The sequence below is a fragment of the Haliotis rubra genome, unplaced genomic scaffold, assembly GCF_003918875.1.
Source record: "Haliotis rubra isolate DU_JTF1 unplaced genomic scaffold, ASM391887v1 Scf168, whole genome shotgun sequence".
Lineage (NCBI taxonomy): Eukaryota > Metazoa > Mollusca > Gastropoda > Lepetellida > Haliotidae > Haliotis > Haliotis rubra.
The window spans coordinates 1,305,599-1,332,328 of NW_025765647.1; the positions used below are offsets into that span (position 1 = coordinate 1,305,599).

General features: G+C 40.7%; 1 protein-coding gene across 1 annotated transcript in view; it reads right to left on the reverse strand.

The window, feature by feature from the left end:
• LOC124272244 (ganglioside GM2 activator-like) overlaps nucleotides 1-24,780 on the reverse strand; it is a 31,620-nt gene extending 6,840 nt beyond the window's left edge. Inside the window, exons 1-3 of the mRNA XM_046707402.1 lie at nucleotides 24,148-24,780; nucleotides 3,773-3,977; nucleotides 3,170-3,344 (exon numbers count right to left, since the gene is read on the reverse strand). Coding sequence (XP_046563358.1) covers nucleotides 3,170-3,344; nucleotides 3,773-3,977; nucleotides 24,148-24,253 — 486 coding nt within the window. The 5' untranslated portion in view covers nucleotides 24,254-24,780. The remainder of the gene's footprint in view (nucleotides 1-3,169; nucleotides 3,345-3,772; nucleotides 3,978-24,147) is intronic.
• Nucleotides 24,781-26,730: the final 1,950 nt, after the last annotated feature.

Genomic DNA, 26,730 nt, shown 5'->3' on the forward strand with positions numbered 1-26,730 from the left:
CAAGTTCAGTACATTTGCCACAGTTGCCTTAAATGTGTGCCCCTTCCAACCACCACCTCGTTATCAGGAAACATATACCAGCAAGGACAGGTATGTCATTAAGGTTAAAAATAGTCTGTCAGGTTTTTCAACATTTCAAACGTAAAAAATACATTTCTTTCAAGCTTTTCACAGTCATTTATCTGTCTGTAACAGGAAATACGTGCTTATTTACAGGCCAGTACACAACAAAAACGGCGACAGCCTTTCCAGATAATAATTGTACCTTCCAGAGCAAACGCATTTATCAAAACAGAAAGATATCGTTAAGAGTCGAGGATTGAATCAGTCCCTTTTGTGTTGAATTTCAGCTTAGGTCTAATTTGTAATCACGTGACAATGAAGTCCCGCTGAAGCCTTTAATTTTCGTTACACCCCGAAAGTGGGCGTGGTGGAGGGCTCTTCTTGTGAGGCTCGAGGTGCGTCGGATGGATGGAACGGACCGCCGTCATCTGACGTAGACCTGAACACCGGCGATGATTTACAAACCCATTAACCTGGTGGCACGGCGAATTTCACAATGCCTTCAGAATTTAGTTTCAAAAGTTGACTTTTGAAAGGTGATTGGCTCCCGCAAAAAAATTCAGGCTATATCTGAATAGGTGTGAGGTCTCATCGTTCACACAACAGCACAATTCTCGCTTGAAAGCTTAACATTATCACACCTTTGTGAAATGAGACTGATGCGAAAGTTTTGAAAAATACAACATTATGTCTCTCTGTCCGTCCTTGTAGGGTTTGTTATTTCAACGCGGAGGTGAGAGGGAGGGGGCACAGATTTAACTGAACGGATCCTGTTCGTGCAAAAAATGTATTTAACATTAGCCCCCTTCCCCTGCTGTTGTCATGTCAACCATGACGTCAAACGACAGACCCGTATTTCAGTAAACGCTATTGTAAATGAATTAAGGCCAAAGTGAATATATTTTTTATATCTCGTCAAAGGTTGGTCTCAGCTAGCTCATAGAATTACAGATTTGAGAGTACAATGACCACTTGTGCCCAGAGGGGTTTCAACTGTAACACTGTGATGTAGACCTTATATTTTGGTCCCATTTTGTAGTTTCGTGAACAATTCGATGTAAGTGTGCCTTGGCGATAATGATCAAGTAGTGTGTTTGAAGGTAAACGTTGTATTAGGATCTGGGTGCCGTTGTACAAAACAACCTTAGCGCTAAGGCTACCTTAAGTCTACGTTAAGGTATGGGAGTTACGGTCACCTTAGCGCTAAGATCGTTTTGTACAACGGCACCCTGGTAGAACATACCAGTCATTCTTACAAGTTGGTCAACGCTTGCTTGTCGTGGAAGACTAACGGTGAGCGAATGCTGTTTTGCGCCACAGTTGACAATATTCAAGTTTATCACTGCGGCATGTAACTAATCAGAAATTGGTATGAACAACGCTTTACGTCGAGGTACGTTGCCGGATCACTAACGTCAAACATTGTGACCGCCCGTTCCTTATCACAGCACCTGTGAAGATCCGGGTTAGAACTGATCTTCAGTAACCCATGCTTGTCGTACAAGGCGACTAACGGGATCGGGTGGTCAGGCTCGCTGACTTCGTTGGCACATGTCATCGTGTCCCAGTTGCGTAGTTAGATGCTGGTGCTGTTGATCACTGGATTGTCTGGTCCAATCTGTCTGATTATTTACAGATCGCCGTTATATAGCTGGAATATTGCTGAATGCAAAACTACACTTACTCACTCACAGCCGACACCACAAACATTGTGACCTGTTGTGATTCATATTCCCTACTGTGTCTAGTAGGTGAGTGAGTGAGTATGGTTTTACGCCGCTTTTAGCAATATTCCAGCAACATCACGCCGGGGAACACCAGAAAAGGGCTTCACACATTGTACCCATGTAGGTAATCGAACCCGGGTCTTCTTCGAGCTAACACTTTAACCACAAGGCTACCCCATCGCCCCTACTGTGTCTAGAGTTGAGTTAGTGAGTTAAGATTTTTAGTCACATCGGCAGTATTTCAGTCATATCTTGACTAAAACAGGTTATATGTTATATATTCGTGATACATTAACTTAGATCACAAAAACCTGTCGACGAAGGACAGCAAAAACATATGAAATATCACAAATATAGATTTAAAGCCAGAAAATCTATTTTACTACTGAATATAAAAACAGCTTCTGATTGCCAATAATTGCAGGTAGATCGCCATACTAAGGACCATGGGTACGTATAGTACTTTTGCTACCTGCAGGGGCGGTGGGGTAGCCTAGTGGTTAAAGCGTTCGTTCGTCACGACGAAGGCCCGGGTTCGATTCCCCACATGGGTGCCCCCGCCGTTTGAATAGAGCTAAAAGCGGAGTGAAACTGAACTCACTCACACATTTGCTGCCTGCATGGACCCAAGCTGGATTTAAACCATCACTTCAGCCGTTTGCGTTTGTGCTATTAATCTATTTTCTTGTCGTGGGTGCGCACCCATTGATAGATATTACTACCATAGCGGAGGGGCATGTGTTCTTTAGTACTTCACTAGTCAGGATAACGTATTGGTGGATGTACTGTTACAGACCTTCCAACCCCCAGAGTGAAAAATGCTTGAGATGCCGGGCTCCAGGGGCCGCCCTCCACGTCGAAGTCCTGCAGCTCAGTGAGCGAGTCAGTGAGTGAGTGAGTTTAGTTTTACGCCGCACTCAGCAATATTCCAGCTATATGGCGGCGGTCTGTAAATAATCGAGTCTGGGCCAGACAATCCAGAGATCAACAGCATGAGCATCGATCTGCGCAATTGGGAACCGATGACATGTGTCAACCAAGTCAGCGAGCCTGACCATCCGATCCCGCAGTCTTTCTGAAGTCAACGCATAACTACAAATTTCCTTATCAGTAAAGTCGCCGACAACGATGTATTCAGGCCTATCTGCGTGATTAACGGATGTTTAGTTTTACTTTTCATCGGAACCAGGTTTAACGTGAGTTTTGTCAGCTTAGTCGTGAGAGCGACGTGAGCAATAAAGGCTCAAGCCAAATGAGTGACAGTTGGCAAGTACTTGTATGCTTTTATTCGACTTAACGGGTGGTGGTGTGGGGACATTGCAATAATATAACGCAGATGTGAGATAGCATTAAATGTCCATAAAATTACATACACTTACATTAATTAGAGCTCCAGCAAAGCCGTTTATTTTTGGAACATTGACCGGCACCCTGGACACTGTGAAGTCCCCGGCCTGGAAGGGGCAGTGGCACTGGACGTTGTACGACCGTAACGTCTTCGGACACCCAGAGTGCTCATACTTCTCCAGGCGGTGGCATATATTATCATATGTGCTGAAATATAAGTATACTATAATCACATTATATAAATATAACGACGGATGAAACCTTTCGGAAAAGAGTTCAGCCCATTGAAACTTCATATTGACATTTGAAATAGTGAGTGAGTGAGTTTAGTTTTACGCCACTTCTTAGCAATATTCCTGCAATATCACGGTGGGGGGCACCAGAAATAGTCTTCGAACCCGGGACTTCGGCGTGACAAGCGAACGCTTTAACCACTAGGCTACCCCACCGCCTCATTTGGAATAGAGGTAAACTAGGATTTCTGTATCATTTTTCACCCACAGCACGATTTTCCGATCAAGTTAACAAAACATTTTACTTAAAACTGAACCTCGTATGTTTTTCCCTGCAGCCTATCCACCCCAAACTATCAATTATCTTGTGCTTTATCACCGTAATTCGGAGGGACAACTCACCAGGACCCGATGTGGTTATCGAAACATGGGATCATAAAGGGGATCCCAAAGAAATACTTCATGATGCTGAGCTCGACGGAGACCCGTCGAGGAAGGTCCTCCGTGACGTTGCCAGTGAAGCTGACGTAGAGAGTACCGGGGATAATGACTGGCATGGGACTGGCTTTGACGTCATAGAAGTGGATCGGGCGGTTGTTTTCTTTCCCTGTGAAAAACAGTGTGTGAGTGAGTGAGTCAGATGGGTTGAACGGATTTGAATGGATGCAGGTCTTATAACGCTTCTTTGGTGTTACTTACGAGTAGTACGGTACTGACAAACCCGGACAGAAAGTTGGGGCGAACAGGGAGTCGAGTGAGTGAGGAAATGAGTTTAGTTTGACGCCGCTTTTAGCAATATTCCAGCAATATCATGGCGGGGGACACAAGAAAATGGTCTTCACACATTGTATCCATGTGGGAATCGAACCCAGTCTTCGCAGCGAACGCTTTAACCACAGTGCTACCCCATCGCCCCCCGGGAGTCGAACGATGCTGGTGAAAGAAATCGGGCGTTATTTAACTTCTTGTCAAAGAAAGGATGGATGGATGGATGGATGGATGGATGGATGGATGGATGGATGGATGTTTGATTGATTGATTGATCGATTTTGATTGATTGACCATTCTATATTTTCCGTCAGAAACTACTATTACATAAAAAAAGGAAGCCACACATTAACCTTCATTAGAAATCCGTTTCTGTTTTATCATGACAGTTTCTTATAACCCTGACACAAAAAGCAGTTCAATCAGACCATTCAGTGTTTTATTAATACTTTGTGGAACAATCTGCGCTGGAGTGAGTAGATGGAGAGAAACACGAACGAAAACGTATATACAAAGGGTCGAAACGCTACATATGACCCATCAGACCAATCAAGGCATATCATAACTTTAGGCCCCCGCCAGTACGTCTAAGCTTCACCTTGATAAACTATGAAATTGCTAATATTAGGTATGTTTTACCAGTTCATGATCTACTGCGGTATTTTTAACAAAATATTCTTCAAAATACACGTGCACGCCATCAGTGTTTACAAAACTATATCTCATATCACTATGATCAACCAGGTTTCCTAACTAACATCGTATTTCCACCAATCCAACACCTGTGCAATAATCTCCATTTATCACCTGGAACAAACTTCCGTAAATATATGACGTCATAGCGACGAGATCCCGTGGTTTCTCGCCGGGCGATCGCAATAACGTTTGTTATCGTACATGTCAAATAACGAAAGATAAACAGATAAACAGGGAACATCCTAGGGTGCTAATGACTTTTATCGACCCTGGTTATTTATGAGAGGAGCAGGAAGTTTGTGAATTACCCACGTCTGTATGAATGAATGCCCCGAGCATCCGGGCACTTTGTTCAAATCTTGACGTCAAGGCGATGTTATGATATTGCAGTGTAGGCTTCGGTACACCCCAACTATGCGTGGAGTTGTATGTTTCTGTTGTTAAACATACGGCGGAGTCACTAACAGAAAATATAACAAATTTTCTCATAGACATACAACAGCTATGTGTCATACAGGTGTCGAAATATCCATACCATAAAAATCACCTCAAGGTCAATTAACATAACATTACACAGTTTCATCGATTATTTTCTGGTGATGAACAAAACCAAAATGAGGTCTTTGAATGGCATTTAGAAGCGATACACATCAGGAGGAGAGTGTTCTTTATCATGAGGAACGCAACGTTTCGGAGTATATCCTTAATGTACTCCTTCATCAGGAGAATGACTTAATTAACTACGTGGATAATACTGGATTTGACATGCAATTAGAAGTCTATGCAAGGCAAAGATCAGGAGATGTCATTCTTGTTTAACTGTCAAGGTGTTTATGTTTAATTAACAACTTCAAATTTACTAAAAATTACCTATCAATTATATCATCCTTCAATGACTGTCACGACCAAGTTTAAAACAAGCGTTATACATATTTGTTATATATTCATCTACATATGTTTGAATACCAAAGCGAAACAAATATTTAAATCGAAATACGGATCGGATAAAAAGAACAGTCACGCCAAGCACCCGAATACCTATCTGATATTCAGTGTTTGTTCTTTTAAAGGCATTAGCATATCAGAGATGCATATTGTATGCCTGTGTTCATATTATATGTCTCAAGAAATGTAGGTGATTACAACAATACTTCACCTCTGCGAGGGTTGATTAAGAACAGATAGACCAAGGTAATTCTTCCTAACCTCAGCTATTAACCGCGATGTCTCAGTCTCGACTCCGGGAGCCTCCGTTCGCTTTCTCCGATATTAAATCAGCAATGAAATTCTACATAAAATGCGTAATTTATCATGCCTTATTTACCATCTTCGCGGGGGGTCCCATTTTTCTATCGATCGTAGATCTAGTCTAAGCGGCAGTTCTAACGCCGCGGAAAGGAATATAGAGAGGGGGACGCGGTTTACAGGCGTTGAGGTATAAAACGGCGGTTTGGCGACTTCAGAGAGGCAACATTAATTACTGGGAAGATCACACGGAACCAGGCCAAGTTCAGAAGGTTTAGATGAAGAAAACATAGCAGTGGTTGCTATAAAACAGACACAAATGCCTCCACTTTCATCACGAGTCTTATAGTTAACAGCATGGCGGTTTAAGGGGACCGGACGCGAGGTATGGTATTAAGGCAGGAACACTCTAATCATCACTAGGGATCAAAGCGAGTTGGCGGCGCGTCAAAAAGCGCTGTTATAGATTGTCACAAGTGATGGTTTTTAGCTGTTCAAATATGAACCACTGTTTGTTTAATAGCTATCTAAAACACCGCTTGTATATGTGTCGTCGGAGAATCTATCTAAAAACATGCCTTGATAGCTGAGGTGTCTCTATACTACCGCGGATAGAAAAGATTACTTGAATGTGAATCGTGAATGTCGATTTAAGTAAGGTAATTTTGATACTCCGAATAAAGCGAAATCGTATTCAACTCGAACGTCGTCGACATTTAGAGAGAGATGTCGCCTTTAAACAAGTTATTTCTCATCGTCCCCTTGCAGTGACAAGACAAGACACGTGTCTCCTGTAACCTGAGACATTGGCCGAAGGTTGAGGCACCCGGATGTTTAATCGAGTCATAGAGAGCCTTTTAAAACTAAGATAGATATTGACGCGGAGATGCACACAAAGTCAGAGACTGCAAAGAAATGAAAATCGTTGTATATGCATGCCACGTTTGAATTAAAAGTCCCTACAACTTTCAATGAACTTTAGTGTGAAAAGCCGTGTAAACCAAGTTAATATCAGATAAGGCCGGTGTAGGTAATGATTATTTTGACTATCATGTCCATATAGATTTACACTTCCATCGATCTTAAATTTAAAAAACTTTTAAGTAATACAACACGCTCAGAACCCGCCACAGAAAACCACCGTGGAGCTAAGACGACCGTAACTTTCATACACACACGTACGTACGACACAGCGAACGTACGACACTAAAGTTAGGTTTCCATGTGTACGTATTGTCTGCGTAACTGCGTGGTGCGTAGTGCTTAGTGCGTATTACGTGTGCGTAGTGTCCAATTCCATGTGTACGTATATAAGGGCTATGTGGTGCCTTAAATCAAGTCCTTCCTTTCCTGAAGATCGTACAGATCACAATTGCTGTCTACAATGCCACGTACCTTGTTTCTCAAAGAACGCTAGAGAACTAACAGACATAACAGAGGATGAAGAGGATGTGGTCACTGCAGGTTTATTGTACTGTTATGTGAAAACACGAAGGCCCCGATGGTGGGTGCGTGAACTACTGATACAAAGAAGGAGGGTTCAATTAATTGTTCAGTATCCTGGGTACCGAATTCCTTGCCATTTTGCAACTTGTGTGCACAATGAAAACCACGTGACTTTGGGAAAACCCCTTGGGAATCCCTACTTCCGGCCTCCGTATAGCTGCGTGATGCGCATTCGGACACTTTTTGTGCATAAGCAAATTCACGCACTACGCACTACGTATCACGCATCACGTTTTAAGCGTGCATGGAAACCGCTATAACTATTTTAGTATAAACTGTTGTATACGCATTACGTACTACGCATTACGCATCACGCACTGCGCGCACCTGGAAACCCGGCTTAAGTGTACGTACAGCTACAGGTAACCTGCGTGGTCCAGTTGTCAGATCGTTGGAGAGGAGGGTCTGTGGTTCGGACCCCGACCATGTCGTTGTAAAAGACTTCAAAAGATGCTGCTTCTTACACTGTGGGAATTAAATAAGAATTTCTACCGGGTTTGGTAATCTTATCCACGTTAAACTGCAGCATGCATTAGTTGAGTGGTATAATAAAACAGGCCTCAGTCCGGACAAGCAAAAGCAGTTCTTTTAGTTCTTGCACACGATATAGGGGCGGTGGGGTAGCCTAGTGGTTAATGCATCCGCTCCTCACCCGGGTTCGATTCCCACATGGGTACAATGTGTGGAACCCATTTCTGGTGTCCCCCGCCGTGATATTGCTGGAATATTGCTAAAAGCGGCGTAAAACCATACACACTCTTACTAACTCAATATTCAGCGTGGCACATCTCATGTTTACTCTCCCGTCATTTGTTTTGTTTTTAACCAATTCTGATTTCGAATCCGAAGAATATTTATTGAATCATTTTTTGTGTGGAATGAAACACAGACAATTTGTGAATAAAACATGCGACAATAAAGACAGAAAGATTAAAACACTGCTTCAGAATCTTCTCATCGAATATCAAACAGTGCGGTTCTCGTTTTATACGCCGTAACGCTCCGGAAGCTCATTATTTCTAGTTAAACTTTTTAATGCATTTCAACTATTGTTTACCTAACCAAAGAAAAACCTATATGTTTTCAAAAGAGCCTAAATAGTATTATCATGGCATATTAAAGGAAAACAGTTTAGTTTTAATCTCAGGCATTTTACCGCATGTCAGAAACTCCTCGACGCTGAAAGTATCTCCCGAACACATGATCGCTTACGCTTGGCCCGAAAAAAAGATAAACTACCGGAAAATGCCAGAGAATTGTTTGGTATAGTTGTATGTACTCTTGTGTGCCTGACAGGCGATTAAGACAGGGGAATTATAGATACAACGATATGGTACGCCACCTCGCTAAACATTCCATCCTGGCCGGAGTTCGGTCTTGAAGCGCGCTCAGCATCGTGTGTGGCGCTTGGCCGTCAGAAAGGTCTATTACTTCCCGTGTGATTTGACGAGAGCGAAAAGAGAAAAAAATGGCGACCAGCTCTCGTTGATTTCTCGTAATTTTAGTCTCGTCTATTTATTCTGCTATTTTCTCGTCTCTTTCCATTTCCATATCTATATCGTCTTTAAGAGTCGTAAACGCTCCTTCTAACTCGAAACTGCATGGTATCCCATGAGAGCGGAGTTAGATAAGATAGCCCAACGGCAAATTGGCTATGCCTCTGTTCACTGCTTGTAAACTCTGGGTAACCAACCGCCAATTCTCATTATCAAAATGCATGAGTGAATGTTTTTGAATAAGACTAAATTAATGCCTTTGATTTCAAAGAATTAGATTAGATTTCTGTGGCGAATTTGTACTCATGTCGGGTCCAGACAATCAAGTGTTACTTTGTTTAATATTTACCATTGAATAATGAAACTGATTTAGAAGGATTGATATACCCCATGCTGTTTCGGCGCCAGTCTCCTTCTATTGGAAAATACTTTCAACTTTAATTCGGTTAAAATTAATGATAAACAATAACCGGATGTAACCAAAACAGTCTCCAAGTGCAGGGCTGTGACGTAAAAGCCGGACCAGCCGGTGTAGATCGAGGGCCTATACACCTGGATGCGAGATTTATTGGGCCTTAATTGACACGATGGTAGCATTGAGCGCCCCGAGCACCATTTATAGAAATGTTGGGGCCGAATTAAGAGGTGAGGTCGCTGAGTGCAACCTCAGGAACAACAACGTTCTGGGTACAGTCGGTGCATAGGTCCGCGAAATTCGAAGCTTGACTTGCAATTAGGTGTCTTCTGAATGCTATACTAAACAGCGTGTACCAAGCCACACTAGTGGAACAAGCTTTCGTCGTCGGACTGGCGTGGGTTCCCATGTTGAAGCATGTTTTTCTATGACAGCTAGGCCAACACCTGGACTAACACTGACGGTGGTTCCTTTTCACGGTGTTCTTTGCCAGAGGACAACTAATTTGAACGGAAGGAGACTGTGTTCTCTGACGGCGTTTTATTATTTATTGCAAACCAACATACGTTATGACATATGCTATGTTTGGAATTACACTTTCCCAAATATAAAATATGTTACATTTGACTACTTTCTAAATGGCATTGTGTAATCATAGCATACTTTTTGCAGACAATTGAAATGAATAGAAAGTTAATAAATATTAACACGATTCTAACTCATTCTTCTTCTTGAAATAACCTGAAAAAATAATTAACAAATTTATTAATAGTTAAGTGAATTTCATTACATTACATACTAAAATACAAAGAAATTCATTTTAACTTTGCCTTCTGAGCATGCCTTAGAAAATCTATTTGGTTCATTATGATTATGCAGAATATTGTAATTATCATTATTGCTGTTGTTATAATTATTATCGCTTTTATATGTCACAGATTACACAGGTTTCTTACGAAAAAGTAAAAAGGTGCAACAATAGTGTGCGACAGATATAATGTTTAAACATTTAGGGGTTTTCTACCGAATGGGATCAAGCTTGGGAAATCTTCCCACGAACAGTGGTTTTATGTGGAGACATGCCACATTAATCATGCAAGTTTAACCGAGTTTATTTCAACAAGGCAGTCAATGGTAGTCTGTCATCATAATACGGAGGCCCGAGCCCCAGCAAGCGCAACTGACAACAGGTGATTTTCGTGTCATTACGCCGAGCTTCAATGCGAACATTCCGAACCTTCACTGGAATGTTGTCAATTGGTGTGTTCCGATGTTGACAGGCACAATACATGACTCTTAACATGACCAGAGGAAAGTGTCGGGAATCACCGTATTACAATCCAATGCATGTTGACAAGCGGCTATTCAGTAAATCCCCAGCGTTCATTCAGTCAAATTAATTTATTCGCTACGACATATGCTGTACGTGTTCTCGTACTGTTCACACACAATCTCCCAGGTCACGAGTTTCAACTCAGGGTCACTACAGGTGCGCTACATCTCTGTGTGGAGTTCACACCTGGCAATTTGCAACCAGGAAATTCCTTTACAATTCCCATGTGTTTCAACACCGACTTAATAACTTGTCATATCGCAATAGCTATGCTATTGTAACTTCTACTTCCAAGGAATATTTCAACATTTAAAATTAAATAAATTTAAGACGTACATGTATACTTGTGTGAAACGATATCACACAGAGATACCAAACATATCCTTTCTCCTTTTTGAGTGGCATTTAGAAGTTGGTGTGATGAACAGCGAGGAGGGTTCTATGGATATACAACTTCTTTAATATAATATGAGCGACGTTTCGGTGTAGCTACTAACACCGTTATCAAGCAAGTGAACACGGCGGGGGATACCAGTCAAAGTAGTAAAAGAAGTAGTTGCGACAGATCGAAGGAGCAGTGGGTGAGTATGGTTTTACGCCGCTTTTAGCAATATTCCAGCAATATCACGGTGGTGAACAACAGAGTTTGGCTTCACACGTTGTACCCATATAGGGAATCGAACCCGGTTCTTCGGAGTGACGAGCGAACGCTTTAACCGCAAGGTTTCACCACCGCACCTCGTGGAAAGTAGTCATTCATTAAAGTCTTAATGGATATATATATTCAGAGTAACTATTTGGAAATGTCTGTGGAAAAGTTTCAGGGCGTAATCAGTATTCATTAAACCGCCATTATTCCTCTTCATTCCACACACAGCTGTACAGTTGACCGTTAGTAACAAATGTCTTCTAAAACGCAACCTGCTCGCAAATATGTCGCGTTGTGGTCGCGTCCGTCGACATTCGTTCGTGGACTGTAGTGCAGTACTCTTCAACGCTTACTTCGAATGCCGTCACGTTGGGGCGGTGGGGTAGCCTAGTGGTTAAAGCGTTCGCCCGTCACGCCTGAAACCAAGGTTCGATTCCAAACATCTGTACCATTTCTGGTATGCCCATTACTGGTGTGCCCCGCCGTGATATTGCTGGAGTGAAAGCGGCGTAAAATAAAACTCACGCACGCCGGTCGCGTTCGAGGGGACGTAAGTTTTGCGTAGTAGCGTAAGAGCACCGCGAATACACACGGTCCCAATGAGGTGGGAAGCGCGGCAACTTTCTCACAACTGCGGTTAGCAGCTCTGCGGTTTTTCCACGCTTAGCCAAGTCGTAAACAAGCAAACCATACAACAACACTTGTACGTATACAGCGGGGGTTCCTGGAGAATGGGGCAAAAGGGGGAGCGTTTGTGTTGTACACATACCGCGTGACCACAAGATTATCCTCGTTCAGGGACCAATGCAACTGCTTCCAGCCCTGACACTGTATTTGTATCGAAACTTCCGTAGTGTTGGGCTTTTTGCCTAATACTTATTATGAGAGGCGGGATTTGTTTCTTAGCTTAATACTTTCTGACTTAAGGTTATGAACGTAAGTGTTGGCGAGATTATGACACGCATTGTGCGTTACCACAAGCTCTATAATAGCATTACTTTGACACCCTCTATTGTGCTTAGCTTACACACAGCCAACACAGCAATTACTCTCTGCAGTATGGTGCCATAAAAAAGCGACAAGAACCTTTCCACTTGCATGAACCAGAAGGTGGATTAAGATATTTCGTTGAAATTATTAAATTAAATGTCAATATCAATTAAATGATTACAGTATAGAGTGCGGTGGGTTTGTTGGGTGTGTTGGTAGTTTTTTTACGCCGCTTTCAGAAATATTCTAGCTCGAGTAAAAAATAATCCTCGGCTGTCCAGGGTAACTCGTATATCAGCATTCGCCACTGTAGCTTCGTATCAGAGGCTCCTGTTTCTGACGGGCGGTGGGGTAGCCTAGTGATTAAAGCGTTCGCTTGTCACGCCGAAGACACGGGTTCGATTCCCCACATGGGTACAATGTGTGAAGCCCATTTCTGGTGTCCCCAGTCGTAATATTGCTGAAATATTGCTAAAAGCGGCGTAAAACCATACTCACTCACTCACTAACTCCTTAAATCTGAAATGCAGGATTCACTACATCGATAGCTCGCTTTATTCGCCGTTTCCTAGGTTTATCATATTCCTTTTAAATATCATCGAGAGAATGTAGTTTTCCATTGCATCATTTGTTTATTTAGCATTGCATCTCCACGTGTTATACGCCAACGAAACCAGTCTAAAGTTCCCGGGGACAGCACCTGCAGCTTGTCGCTAGGAGCTCTGGACAATCTTGCAAGGGTTTATGGCAAGTCGTAAATGAGATGTCAGTGCTTTTTTTCTTGTAATCACTGTATGTTATACAATAACATCGACGAATATGTCTGCCATTTCAATTACCCGTCAGTTATCCGATGTCTTTTATTCATGGATCAAATATAACAGCTTCATGTTTTCAAAAACGGCGACACTTCGTACCAGCCCAGTTCTATATAGACGGGGATACGGGTGGATCAGTACGAATATGAAATGTCATACAATGACATTCTGCGTGAATGATTTTTATTCAACAATACCGAAGAAAAGTCGGTCTCATCTGGAACAAAGGCAAACTGCACAGAAATAATTTTCCTGTGAGAAGTACCAAGTGCATAAATCTGAACTAGGAGGTCCTCTGTTCATAATCACCAGCCTGAAGCATAATAAAATCCATCCCGTGATATTACAATTGAAATCCGAATGTTTTATGCGCTATAATCATATCCACAAGTTATTAAAGAAAGCCATAGAATTATGCGCCAAGTCTGCACATCGATAAAATAACCATTCAAATTTACAACTGTAGAAAATGTTGAGTTTCATTGCTTTAAGATAGTATGAAATGAGACGGCCGTGTGGTCCACGTGATGTGTAAACGTTGCCACAATGCGTCACCGCCATTGACGATGGTAGATAAGAGGCGTTTCTTTTAAGGTTAAAATTCCGACAGTAATACGCAATGTTCTTCTTTTCATATCTAGTCACAAAGAGAAAGTTTTTCCAGATGTATCAAAAGCGCCAGCGAGGTCTGAAGACTCCTGATGATTTTGTACCGTCTTGTCCGCGAGCCCACGAGTGCATATAATTAGCAAGGTCTTGTTTACAGCAACGCGCGATAAAAACCCCTCCCAGGCGCGTGATTGCATCAACTTGTCGCGTACAAAGTCATAGAGAATGGGGAACAAGCGTCGGTATAAAGATTGCGTGCTTTTTTACTTGAATATCAACGTGTGTAGAAAGAATGCATTTGATAGTTGATAATCGAGGTCTTGTTTCTTTGGTAAGATCTTAAAATTGTCCTCTAACAGATGGTTATGAAAGCAGTAGTTGTTGAGGGAATAGTTTACGCAAACAGCAATAAAACAACACTAGTTCAGTAGAAGTATTCTAGGAGTTGTGGTGGGTGGTATCAGTAGAAGTAGCAGTACCAGTAAAATGATAGTAGTAGAAGTAGAAGTAGTAGTAGTAGTAGTAGTAATATATCCAAACAGCAGCAGTAGTAGTAGTAGTAGAAAGATAGTAGTAATAGAATGAAAGTAGAAGAGTTAGTAATAGCTGTAGTTGTGGTATCAGTAGAGGTAGAAGCAGCAGCAGCAGCAGCAGTAGTAGTAGTAGTAGTAGTAGTAGTAGTAAGAGTAGTAGTAATATAAGTAGTAAAAGCTGTAGTTGTGGTAGTAGTAGCAGTAAACTTGGCAGCAGCAGCAGTAGTAGATAGTAGTAACAGAGTAGTAGTAACTATATTAGATGGTAGATCAGTAGAAGTAGAAGCAGCAGCAGTAGTAGTAGTAGTAGTAGTAGTAATATATCTATTAACAGCAGCAGCAGCAGTAGTAGTAGTAGTAGTAGTAGTAGTAGTAGTATAATATAGTAATATATCCCAACAGCAGCAGTAGTAGTAGTAGTAGAAAGATAGTAGTAATAGAATGAAAGTAGAAGAGTAAGTAATAGCTGTAGTTGTGGTATCAGTAGCAGTAGAAGCAGCAGCAGCAGCAGCAGTAGTAGTAGTAGTAGTAGTAGTAGTAGTAGAAAAGAGCAGCAGTAGTAGTAGAAGATGAAAGTAGCAGTAAGTAATAGCTGGTTGTGGTAGCAGTAACAGCAGCAGCAGCAGCAGTAGTAGTAGTAGTAGTAAAAAGATAGTAGTAATAGACATGAAGCATACCAGAAAGAGTAAGTAATAGCTTTTATTGTGGTAGCAGCAGTAGTTAGCAGCAGCAGCAGCAGCAGTAGTAGTAGTAGTAGTAATATATCTATTAACAGCAGCAGCAGCAGTAGTAGTAGTAGTAGTAATATATCTATTAACAGCAGTAGTAGTAGTAGTAGTAGTAATATATCTATTAACAGCAGCAGCAGTAGTAGTAGTAGTAGTAATATATCTATTAACAGCAGCAGCAGTAGTAGTAGTAGTAGTAGTAATATATCTATTAACAGCAGCAGCAGCAGCAGTAGTAGTAGTAGTAGTAGTAACATATCTATTAACAGCAGCAGCAGTAGTAGTAGTAGTAGTAGTAATATATCTATTAACAGCAGCAGCAGTAGTAGTAGTAGTAGTAGTAATATATATATCTATTAACAGCAGCAGTAGTAGTAGTAGTAGTAATATATCTATTAACAGCAGCAGCAGCAGTAGTAGTAGTAGTATCTATATCAGCTATTAAGCAGCAGCAGTAGTAGTAGTAGTAGTAATATATCTATTAACAGCAGCAGCAGCAGCAGCAGCAGCAGCAGTAGTAGTAGTAGTAGTAATATATCTATTAACAGCAGCAGTAGTAGTAGTAGTAGTAGTAGTAATATATCTATTAAGAGCAGCAGCAGCAGCAGCAGTAGTAGTAGTAGTAGTAGTAACATATCTATTAACAGCAGCAGCAGTAGTAGTAATATATCTATTATATATCAGCAGCAGCAGCAGTAGTAGTAGTAGTAGTGTATATCTATTAACAACAGCAGCAGTAGTAGTAGTAATATATCTATTAACAGCAGCAGCAGTAGTAGTAATATATCTATTAACAGCAGCAGCAGTAGTAGCAGTAGTAGTAATATATCTATTAACAGCAGCAGTAGTAGTAGTAGTAGTAGTAAAGCAGCAGTAATCAGCAGCAGCAGTAACAGCAGCAGTAGTAGTAGTAGTAGTAATATATCTATTAACAGCAGCAGTATGTTAAGTAGTAGTAGTAGTAGTAATATATCTATTATCAGCAGCAGCAGCAGTAGTTGTAGTAGTAGTTATATATCTATTAACAACAGCAGCAGTAGTGGTAGTAGTAATATATCCATTAACAGCAGCAGCAGTAGTAGTAATATATCTATTAACAGCAGCAGCAGTAGTAGCAGTAGTAGTAATATATCTATTAACAGCAGCAGTAGTAGTAGTAGTAGTAATATATCTATTAACAGCAGCAGCAGCAGCAGTAGTAGTAGTAGTAGTAGTAATATATCTATTAACAGCAGCAGCAGTAGTAGTAGTAGTAGTAATATATCTATTAACAGCAGCAGCAGTAGTAGTAGTAGTAATATATCTATTAACAACAGCAGCAGTAGTAGTAGTAGTAATATATCTATTAACAGCAGCAGCAGCAGTAGCAGTAGTAGTAGTAATATATCTATTAACAGCAGCAGCAGTAGTAGTAGTAGTAACATATCTATTAACAGCAGCAGTAGTAGTAGTAGTAGTAATATATCTATTAACAGCAGCAGTAGTAGTAGTAGTAATATATCTATTAACAGCAGTAGTAGTAGTAGTAGTAGTAGTAGTAGTAGTAGTAGTAATATATCTATTAACAGCAGCAGTAGTAGTAGTAATATATCTATTAACAGCAGTAGTAGTAGTAGTAGTAGTAGTAGTAGTAGTAGTAGTAATATATCTATTAACAGCAGCAGTAGTAGTAGTAGCAGTAGTAATATATCTATTAACAGCAGTAGTAGTAGTAGTAGCAGTAGTAGTAGTAATATATCTATTAACAGCAGCAGCAGTAGTAGTAGTAGTAGTAGTAATATATCTATTAAGCAGCAGCAGTAGTAGTAGTAGTAGTAGTAGTAGTAGTATAACGTATATCTATTAACAGCAGCAGCAGTAGTAGTAGTAGTAATATATCTATTAACAACAGCAGCAGTAGTAGTAGTAGTAGTAATATATCTATTAACAGCAGCAGTAGTAGTAGTAGTAGTAGTAATATATCTATTAACAGCAGCAGCAGTAGTAGTAGTAGTAGAAGTAGTAATATATCTATTAACAACAGCAGCAGTAGTAGTAGTAGTAGTAATATATCTATTAACAGCAAGCAGCAGTAGTAGTAGTAGTAGTAATATATCTATTAACAGCAGCAGCAGCAGTAGTAGTAGCAGCAGCAGTAGTAGTAGTAGTAATACATCTATTAACAGCAGCAGTAGTAGTAGTAGTAGTAATATATCTATTAACAGCAGCAGTAGTAGTAGTAGTAGTAGTAGTAATATATCTATTATTAACAGCAGCAGTAGTAGTAGTAGTAGTAATATATCTATTAACAGCAGCAGCAGTAGTAGTAGTAGTAATATATCTATTAACAGCAGCAGTAGTAGTAGTAGTAGTAGTAATATATCTATTAACAGCAGCAGCAGTAGTAGTAGTAGTAGTAGTAATATCTATTAACAGCAGCAGCAGTAGTAGTAGTAGTAGTAGTAATATATCTATTAACAGCAGCAGTAGTAGTAGTAGTAGTAATATATCTATTAACAGCAGCAGCAGTAGTAGTAGTAGTAGTAGTAATATATCTATTAACAGCAGCAGTAGTAGTAGTAGTAGTAATATATCTATTAACAGCAGCAGTAGTAGTAGTAGTAGTAATATATCTATTAACAGCAGCAGTAGTAGTAGTAGTAATATATCTATTAACAGCAGCAGCAGTAGTAGTAGTAGTAGTAATATATCTATTAACAGCAGCAGCAGTAGTAGTAGTAGTAGTAGTAATATATCTATTAACAGCAGCAGTAGTAGTAGTAGTAATATAGTAGTAGTAACATATCTATTAACAGCAGCAGTAGTAGTAGTAGTAGTAGTAATACATCTATTAACAGCAGCAGCAGTAGTAGTAGTAGTAGTAGTAATATATCTATTAACAGCAGCAGCAGTAGTAGTAGTAGTAATAACATCTATTAACAGCAGCAGTAGTAGTAGTAGTAATATATCTATTAACAGCAGCAGTAGTAGTAGTAGTAGTAATATATCTATTAACAACAGCAGCAGCAGTAGTAGTAGTAGTAGTAATATATCTATTAACAGCAGCAGCAGCAGTAGTAGTAGTAGTAGTAGAAAGATAGTAGTAATAGAATGAAAGTAGAAGAGTTTGTAATAGCTGTAGTTGTAGTATCAGTAGAGGTAGAAGCAGCAGCAGCAGCAGCAGCAGTAGTAGTAGTAGTAGTAGTAGTAGTAAGATAGTAGTAGTAGAAATGAAGTAAGATGAGAGTAGAAGAGTTAGTAATAGCTGTAGTTGTGGTATCAGTAGCAGGTAGCAGTAGAAGCAGCAGCAGCAGCAGCAGTAGTAGTAGTAGTAGTAGTAGTAGTAGTAGAAAGATAGTAGTAATATAATGATGGTAGAAGAAAAATCAGTAGTAGCTGTAGTTGTGGTATCAGCAGCAGTAGCAGTAATAGTATAATGATAGTGAGTGAGTGAGTTTAGTTTGACGCCGCTTTAGCAAGATTGCAGCAATATCACGGCGGGGGACACCAGAAATGGGCTTCACACAATGTGCCGATATGGGGAATCGAACCCGGGTCTTCGACGTGACGAGCAAACACCTTAACCATTAGGCTACCCTACCGCCCCCATAATGATGATAGTAGTAGTAGTAGTAGTAGTAGTAGTAGTAGTAGTAGTAGTAGTAGTAGTGGGAGCATAAGTAATAGTAACAATATATAGATTATCAGTGTAAGTTGTAATACCAATAGAAGTTGTAGAAACAGAAGAAACAGTCGTAACAGAAGAAGAAATAATGTTTTAACAGTCAAAAGAGTAAAAGAAGTAGTTGCGTCAGATCGAAGGAGCAGTGAGTGAGTATGGTTTTACGCCGCTTTTAGCAATGTTCCAGCAATATCACGGTGGTGACTGACTAAGTTTGGTTTTACGCCGCTTTTAGCAATATTCCAGCAACATCACGGCGGGGGACACCAGAAATGGGCTTCACACATTGTACCCATGTGGGGAATCGAACCCGGGCCTTCGACGTGACGAGCGAACGCTTTAACCACTAGGCTACCCCACCTCCCACAGAAGAAGCAGAGCAGAAGTTGTTGCAACAGAAAAGAAGCAGTAGAAGAAGGACTAGTAACCCAAGAATAACAGAGGAGGTTACATGAGCAGTAACGGCAGAAGTACAGAAGTAAATGTTGTAGTAACCCAAGAATAACAGAGGAGGTTACATGAGCAGTAACGGCAGAAGTACAGAAGTAAATGTTGTAGTAACCCAAGAATAACAGAGGAGGTTACATGAGCAGTAACGGCAGAAGTACAGAAGTAAATGTTGTAGTAACCCAAGAATAACACAGGAGGTTACATGAGCAGTAACGGCAGAAGTACAGAAGTAAATGTTGTAGTAATTATGGCCGCGGGCAGAAAAATACGTCATGGTAGTAATCAAGCTCGTGAAAAACACTAATTTCAACACGTCGTATTAACAACGAAACTGCTTCAGTTAATTTAAGGTGTTTTTTGGCACGGGTCTGGGCCTTTCTCTCCGAGCGGCATTACATAACACATGTTTGCCATCCCCTCTCGTCAAGCTGTTCCTCCAGCTATTTTCGTGACGAAATATCACCGTGTTAATACGTAAATAGCAAGTTAGGCAATGTGGTAGAAATTGCCAGTTGGGTCAACCCTCTGATAATACAGGGCAATTATGAAGAAAAACTTTGACGGTGGTCGATGAATAGATCGTGACGGAAAGAAATAGTATGGGTGTCTCCCGCAAACCTGCCGCCTAAACAAAGTGGATCAGGTTGCCGCGCTCGTTCAATCATTTACCCAACACCGATGCCTGCAAAACGCAAGTTTTCATATCAAATTGAGGCGTTTAAAGGCGCAGTACTGATATTGGTTCGTAACTCGGCGACAGCAATGAGATTACACGCCTATGGATTGCTCGTTCTCGAATGACTGAACATAAGAGAAATATATTTGGATAACTTAACTAGAGGCGGTGGAGTAGCCTAGTGGTTAAATCGTTCGCTTGTCACACCGAAGACCCGGGTTCGATTCTCAACATAGGTACAATGTGTGGAGCCCATTTCTGGTGTGTCCTCCGTGACGTGATATTGCCGGAATATTGCTAAAAGCGGCCTAAAACTAAACTCACTCACTCACTTAACTAACACGAAAGCCCCCATAAGCAACCTGCATAATGAGTTTCTATGTTCAGCTGAGGGACTGGGGATTTTTCGCCGCTTTGGTGAACATTCAAGGCATAACACCATTGTGTCCGTTTTGAGCATCAAACCCAGTACATCGGCATGAATAGATAGCTCTTAACCACGAGATTATATAACCAATCAAGTTCAAATATATTAAGTCGTCAAAAGAGAACATGTACTACACTGACGTTCAGAAGAAAGTACACAGTCACCTGATTCTTTGGTAAAATGTTTTCTTTAAAACAGCATTAATATTTGAAAAAGTGTTTTGATTCTGCCTTGTCACAAACATTGTGCAAGTGTTTCCAAAACACCAGATATTGTACCCAATTACAACATTGCTAGCGAAATATTTATGGTTTTAATGGAAATAGTCCCCAAACACCAGGTGTGTACTTTCTTATGAACGTCAGTATAGTATTAGGATAGGTGACAACAAGCTTCAAGGTATGCATTCGCGATGTCCAGCGTTTAGCCTCATCATGGATTTTTATGACGTCAAGCAACAATAATATAATAATTCCCCCTACGCCATCTTGTTATACCATAAGTTCAGCTTTACAGTAGGATAGTAATGACATATTCACTTCTCTCATCATATCTTGTGTTGACCTGTCATGCGATTTCCTATATACGTAAGTGAGTGATTTGGATTTTACTCCTCTTTTAGCAATATTACAGCAATATCACGGCAGGGGACACCCAAAATGGGCTTCACACAATGCACCCATGTGCATTCGAACCCGGACCTTTTGCGTGACGAGTAAATGCCTTAACCACTAGGCCACCCCACCGTCCCGCCTATAGTCGGCTATATCAAGGGACTCATGATCAGTGATGTATGTTCAGTTGTTTCGTGGCGCTGTGGGGGGAAGATGGACGGGATACCTAGAGTCTTGTTTGGGAAATTCACACTGAGAAAGCGAAACACCCAGGTAATGTCACACACATATGACATCTAAATCAGATCAACAGCCGCCAGAGACGCTTCTCTTAATATCAAGAATTTAAAAACTAGACACACTTGATAATTACAACTCCTTTACACAGTTGCCATCTAAGACTGAATAATCCGAGACCAGATTATTCTGTTTTGCTTAAAAACGGTACATGGATGTATACCGAACGACGCTATAACAGTATATTTAAGAGTTTGTTATCCTCGAAGATAACTCTACTTTGTCGTTAGGATACTTCTTGGTAATGCCTATTCAACAATACTGCATTTAATACACAAGTAAACACTTAGCTGTTAAGGCTAGGGGCAATTAATACCTGAACAATATGCTGTTCTGTTGTCACAAAGTGATATAGCATAGTCTATTTAAGACGACGTGATGTAAAAATCTTGCAGTCATAATATGGCGTCATGGTTCTACCCATTCGTTGTTATTTAAGCATATGGAAAGGGACACTAACGTAAGTACATGTATTCCGAAGGGAAGTGAGTAAGTTAGGTTTACGGTCGCTTTCAACAGTATTTCAGTTACATTACGGCGTGTCAACTTGGAGGAAAGTCCAGTGTGAAACAGGCTGAGACATTTACCCCTTGGCAGAACCAACGAGCATGGAGCAAACAAACCCAGAACAGAGATTCGAACCAAAGACCATACGCCGGTAACCTTGCATAGCAAATCGAATGGATCCCAAGCAACGCTCAGCCAAATTACATGAACAGACTCCAACCTGGTCTTGGCGTAATGAGCTCTTGTTTGCTGAAAAAAAAAATATAATATAATGAGACGGGGAAACAGCACGAGTAAGTGTTGAACAACAAGGAGAGTCACTTGCTTGATAACGGTGTTAGTAGCTACACCGAAACGTCGCTCATATTATATAAAGAAGTTGCATATCCATAGAACTCTCTCCATTGTTCATCACGCCAACTTCTAAATGCCCCTCAAAGAAGACACTCATGAGAACTGTTTGAAACGACCAAAGTAGGATTATTTATCAATGAAGATCGTACTGTTTCGATACGGATATGTTGGGCTCTGTGGTTAAGGTGTTCAATCGTCAGGCCAAAGACCTGGTTCAGTTCCCTACACCAGTAGTAAATGTGAAATTACACGCAGCAATACAGTCTTCTTAAAGCCTATCTCACAGCCTCTGAACCACATTATTCTCCCTACTGCCCAGCCCTCCCTGCAATGCTAAAGCCCTAAATGAAGCAAGTCTAGATTTCCCCAGGTTATCCTAAATCTCCCAACTCACTGGGTCTCCTTTTCAATCTACATAGGTATATTTCTTACTATCAAAATTATATATATTCAGGGCCTAAGCATTAGTCTACATCACACCATGACAGCGGTAGATTTATAACAATCTTGGTCTTGGAGCAAGGAAACAACGTACTATTAAATACTTTTTGACATCCCACTGCGAGAGGCAATAGTCGCGAATGCATGGCGCAAATATATATACAACACCTCTGTGTTCATGCGAGTTTTACATTTACGATGGGGCGATACGGTCCTCTCTCGTTCACTGACTACAGAGTACATAAGCTGTATTAATGATGGCGTAAATAAACCTGCTACAGCAATTCTCGGAACACTATCACGGTGATATCTCATGAATTCCAACCATTTATGACTGACGGAATTTCTTCCCGCCTCAACAGGTGCTCACTCCTCATTGTATGAAAGAACACGGAATATACATTCGCTGATCAGTCCTACAGCTGGTGAAGCTAACCACCTAGATACGCTGCTTGTTAAAGACAGACACGGTTCCACATCCCGGTGCCAATTCTTAACCTTGGTATAGAACTTGTAATACGTGCGATGTGTGAAACGATACCGTCTGTGTAACTGTGGTAATTCACACAGCAGCGTGATAGATAAAAAATGTAAACAGATAAACAAAACGGCCCATGAACGACAAGATTCAGCTTTGTTAATACACCCACATTTCCAAAGCTAGCCCATCTTTGACTTTAAAAAACCTAATAACAGCGGCAAGAATAACTACCGTCAGCAACATGTTTTTTGTATTTTCGCTTTGCTATCTATGCTAAAATAAATTAAGTTGATATGTTTTCAATTCGCGCATCTCGTCATATTCATACGGTTCTTTTTGCTTTAGAATGCATATCTATAAGAAACTACGAATGCTGAGAAATATATTTCTATATTCTTCTCAAGGGGATATTAAACTTTTTAAGTGGTGAGAGGACCTTTAACGCTACTCACAGGCATACAACTGACATGTGTGTAACACGCTCCCCTTCCCCCGCCATCCCTCCCCTTCCTCGCGTTCTCGTACCTACTGAGCGATTAGTTTAGTTTAGGAAATATTGGATAGTTATCAATTGTGCCATATCAAAACACAGTCAGCGGTGAATCCAGTGCGTTTATTAGCTTGTTGAGAGATAGGACTTGACAACGAACACATAACTGTGTCACGGGAAAACGTGTTTGTTGTGCTTTTTCCAACAGATTAACCGATCGGTGCGCCCCAATGCATCAGTATATCAAAATATGTTGAAAACTTGAATTGACGCAAAGTTGTTTGGATTCTCTTAAGCGATACAAACTTGGGCATTAACAGCATAATGTTAGACTGAAAATGGTTACAACATGACTGATAGTTATTTAACGCTGTCATATTAAGATTTCAAAACACTATTCACAATTTGTTGTCATTGTATGATGAATATGCTTAGGTATGAAAGAATATCTCTTTCAAAACGTCGTTCATTTTAAACATATCATGATACACGTGAAAGTGAGAATCCATCCGCACTTAATGTTTCATGTAACGCTATACCATTTCTTCAAAAAGACAAAAAATTAAAAAGTTGTTAAATCTTGACCCTCTTACCACAATCGGCAAAACGTAGAATTGTTCTTTCTCTCTTCCGCCTAGCCGATACCACTCCACATCCACACAGGAAGACAACAAGCACAATGGCACGAACATTCATCATGTGTGATAACCGCTGTATCTCACGCACAAGAAATATCCCAGATAGCCCACGGCAAAACAAACAGTATAAAATATCTCTGGCTGAGATATCTGCATAAACAAATAAATCCCACTTCTTCTGCAAGGGATTTCACAGGCAAACTCTCAGGTAATGCACAGGTGTATTAAGAGTTCCGTTAAGCAGATCGAACACAGGTGATCGGTACAAGTTCGGTTGGTTTCGCGTTAGTATTCCCTATGCCGTAAGATCGATGCTTTGCCGTGTATAACACTCGTGCAAATATTTACGACAAAGCAGGAAAGCTATCAGACCCCACACATAGTCGACACCAATCTTCATCGGAAGGTTTTCGTCAAATAATTAAGTCAATAGTCCAATAGTTTTTCACTGCTTCCATTTCCGAACGTCCAATTGGAAAATTTTCACAGGTAGGAAGCCTGCGGAGAAATGTCCAAAGCGACAGGCCTTGCTTCTCTCGAGCGATTTATGACACTTTAGCCCGATAGCAAGCTATTTAATCCCTCGATTTTCAGTCTTCTTGATGATAAAATTTGAAGATAAATAATTTTCCCAGATCAACAGTCTTTTAATATATTCAGCTCTCGTTCCCCAAAAGGAGTGGGCTCGCTTCGAAATACCCCACAGTTTACGTTAAAACTGCTCATTGGTCGGCCGTGATCGTAGCCGATATTGACTATCAGTGAATTGCCGGAGACCACCCACCTTGAGCCGCGCGCCTCGTGTACCTCTACTCTAAGAAGAACAAGCAGTGGGGAACGTTGGTCGGAGCACGGTGGGTCTACAGAGTAAAACCTCCAGGGGAAACCGTTGTCTTTCAGTCTGTCATACACCTATACCATAGACAGGACAAATCAAGAGGAGATCAAGTGTAGCAGTATCGAATTTCACCCTGTTTTACTTCGCCTGTCCATCGGGCTAATTTTCTTGTTAAGATTTATCTTATGTTTGATTAAGATCTGCCAGTCAGTTTCCCCCGTCCTATTATTTCTATCCCGGTATCATCCTTCTCAAGACTCACTCTCTTCAGCGGAGAAGACTCATGTGACAAAATTACTTGATAAAATCTCTGATTTATTTGTGATTCTCTAACACTTAATTCCTGTAATCTTTCCCGCAGGGTTGGGATCCTGCCCTCCCGCTACTGATGTGGGTGAGACTGAGTGATGAGGGTGGGGCCGTGGGGGTCATGGGGCGCGAGGAGGCGCGTGGGGGTGAAGACGATAGACAGCTGATAGGTGTGTAATACGAAAAATAAATCGGCGACTCCATCAAATCTTGACATGCTGTATCTAGCGATGATGACAGGTTCGTAGGGAAATATATCACAGATGCGTTTGTGTAATTTTCTTCTTGAAGAGTGTTTCGTGTAAATAAATTACGGCTCACAGCAACATGATCAGTCTCACATTCAGTGGATCCACCAGGTAAAATTCTTCAGTACTCACCTGTGTGTACATGTATTCTTAACTCAATCTTTGACATCGTAATTTCTGTTTGATATTTATTTACAAAACCAGCCTTTGTACATTTAACCCGTTGGGTGTTTCCAAGAAAAAGGGGATAATGATGCTAATATCTGTACGAGTGATTAAAGCGGAGTCATCTGTCATTTATGAAGGGCGTGTTTCACACTATAAAACAGAGGATCACAAAAACAAGATCGCGTATCAATAGTTAACTTTGAAAAAGTTTAACTGAGTAAGATAGTTACATTTACACTTCTTCCTCCTTGTAATTAATGACATAATTTGGTCATAGGTCATGAGACCCAGAAGAAACCCCATCACAGAGTCCACATTAACGACAATTCTTACGTATCATCTTTTATCTGCAAGCTTTAAGAATACAACAGGGGATAGAGGACAACCTTGCTACCTTTTATTGCAAACAATGTGTTCAGGACGAGTGGTTACCCATAACAGGCTGGTTTAGGGGCGTGTGGTAATATTACAGTCTAAAGGACATGGCCAGGCTTTGAGGATGACATAAATAACAGGCTTGATGGCACTGATCCCGCGACAACAACCGGCCCTTATTGAGATACGCCCGTTCATGAGTGACCATCAGTATCTGGGTAACGATAATTTGTTTAACTATACCAACATTTGTAAGTCACTGGTTTCGGGTGTGTGGACAGGGTCATGAAACATCTACCTGTATACCTAGAAATCACCCAGCGTTTTATTGCAACCCTGGCTCGTAACAAAAGAGACCCTTGCGTCACTGACATCACGTTCCTTTATCTTTAAGGGTTTCAACACAGGTTTATTGTATGTTAGATGTGTTGTATATGTTGATGTGTAGTCCGTGATATCCTTGTCGAGATATAGAGCATAGTGACACTTTTTTACGCATGTTATTCACAAACTGCATAAGTGTTTATAGTTTTCATGGGAACGTATTTGTCATATTTCCAGACTGCATATTTATACAGCGTTTCATTGTATACCTGGTGG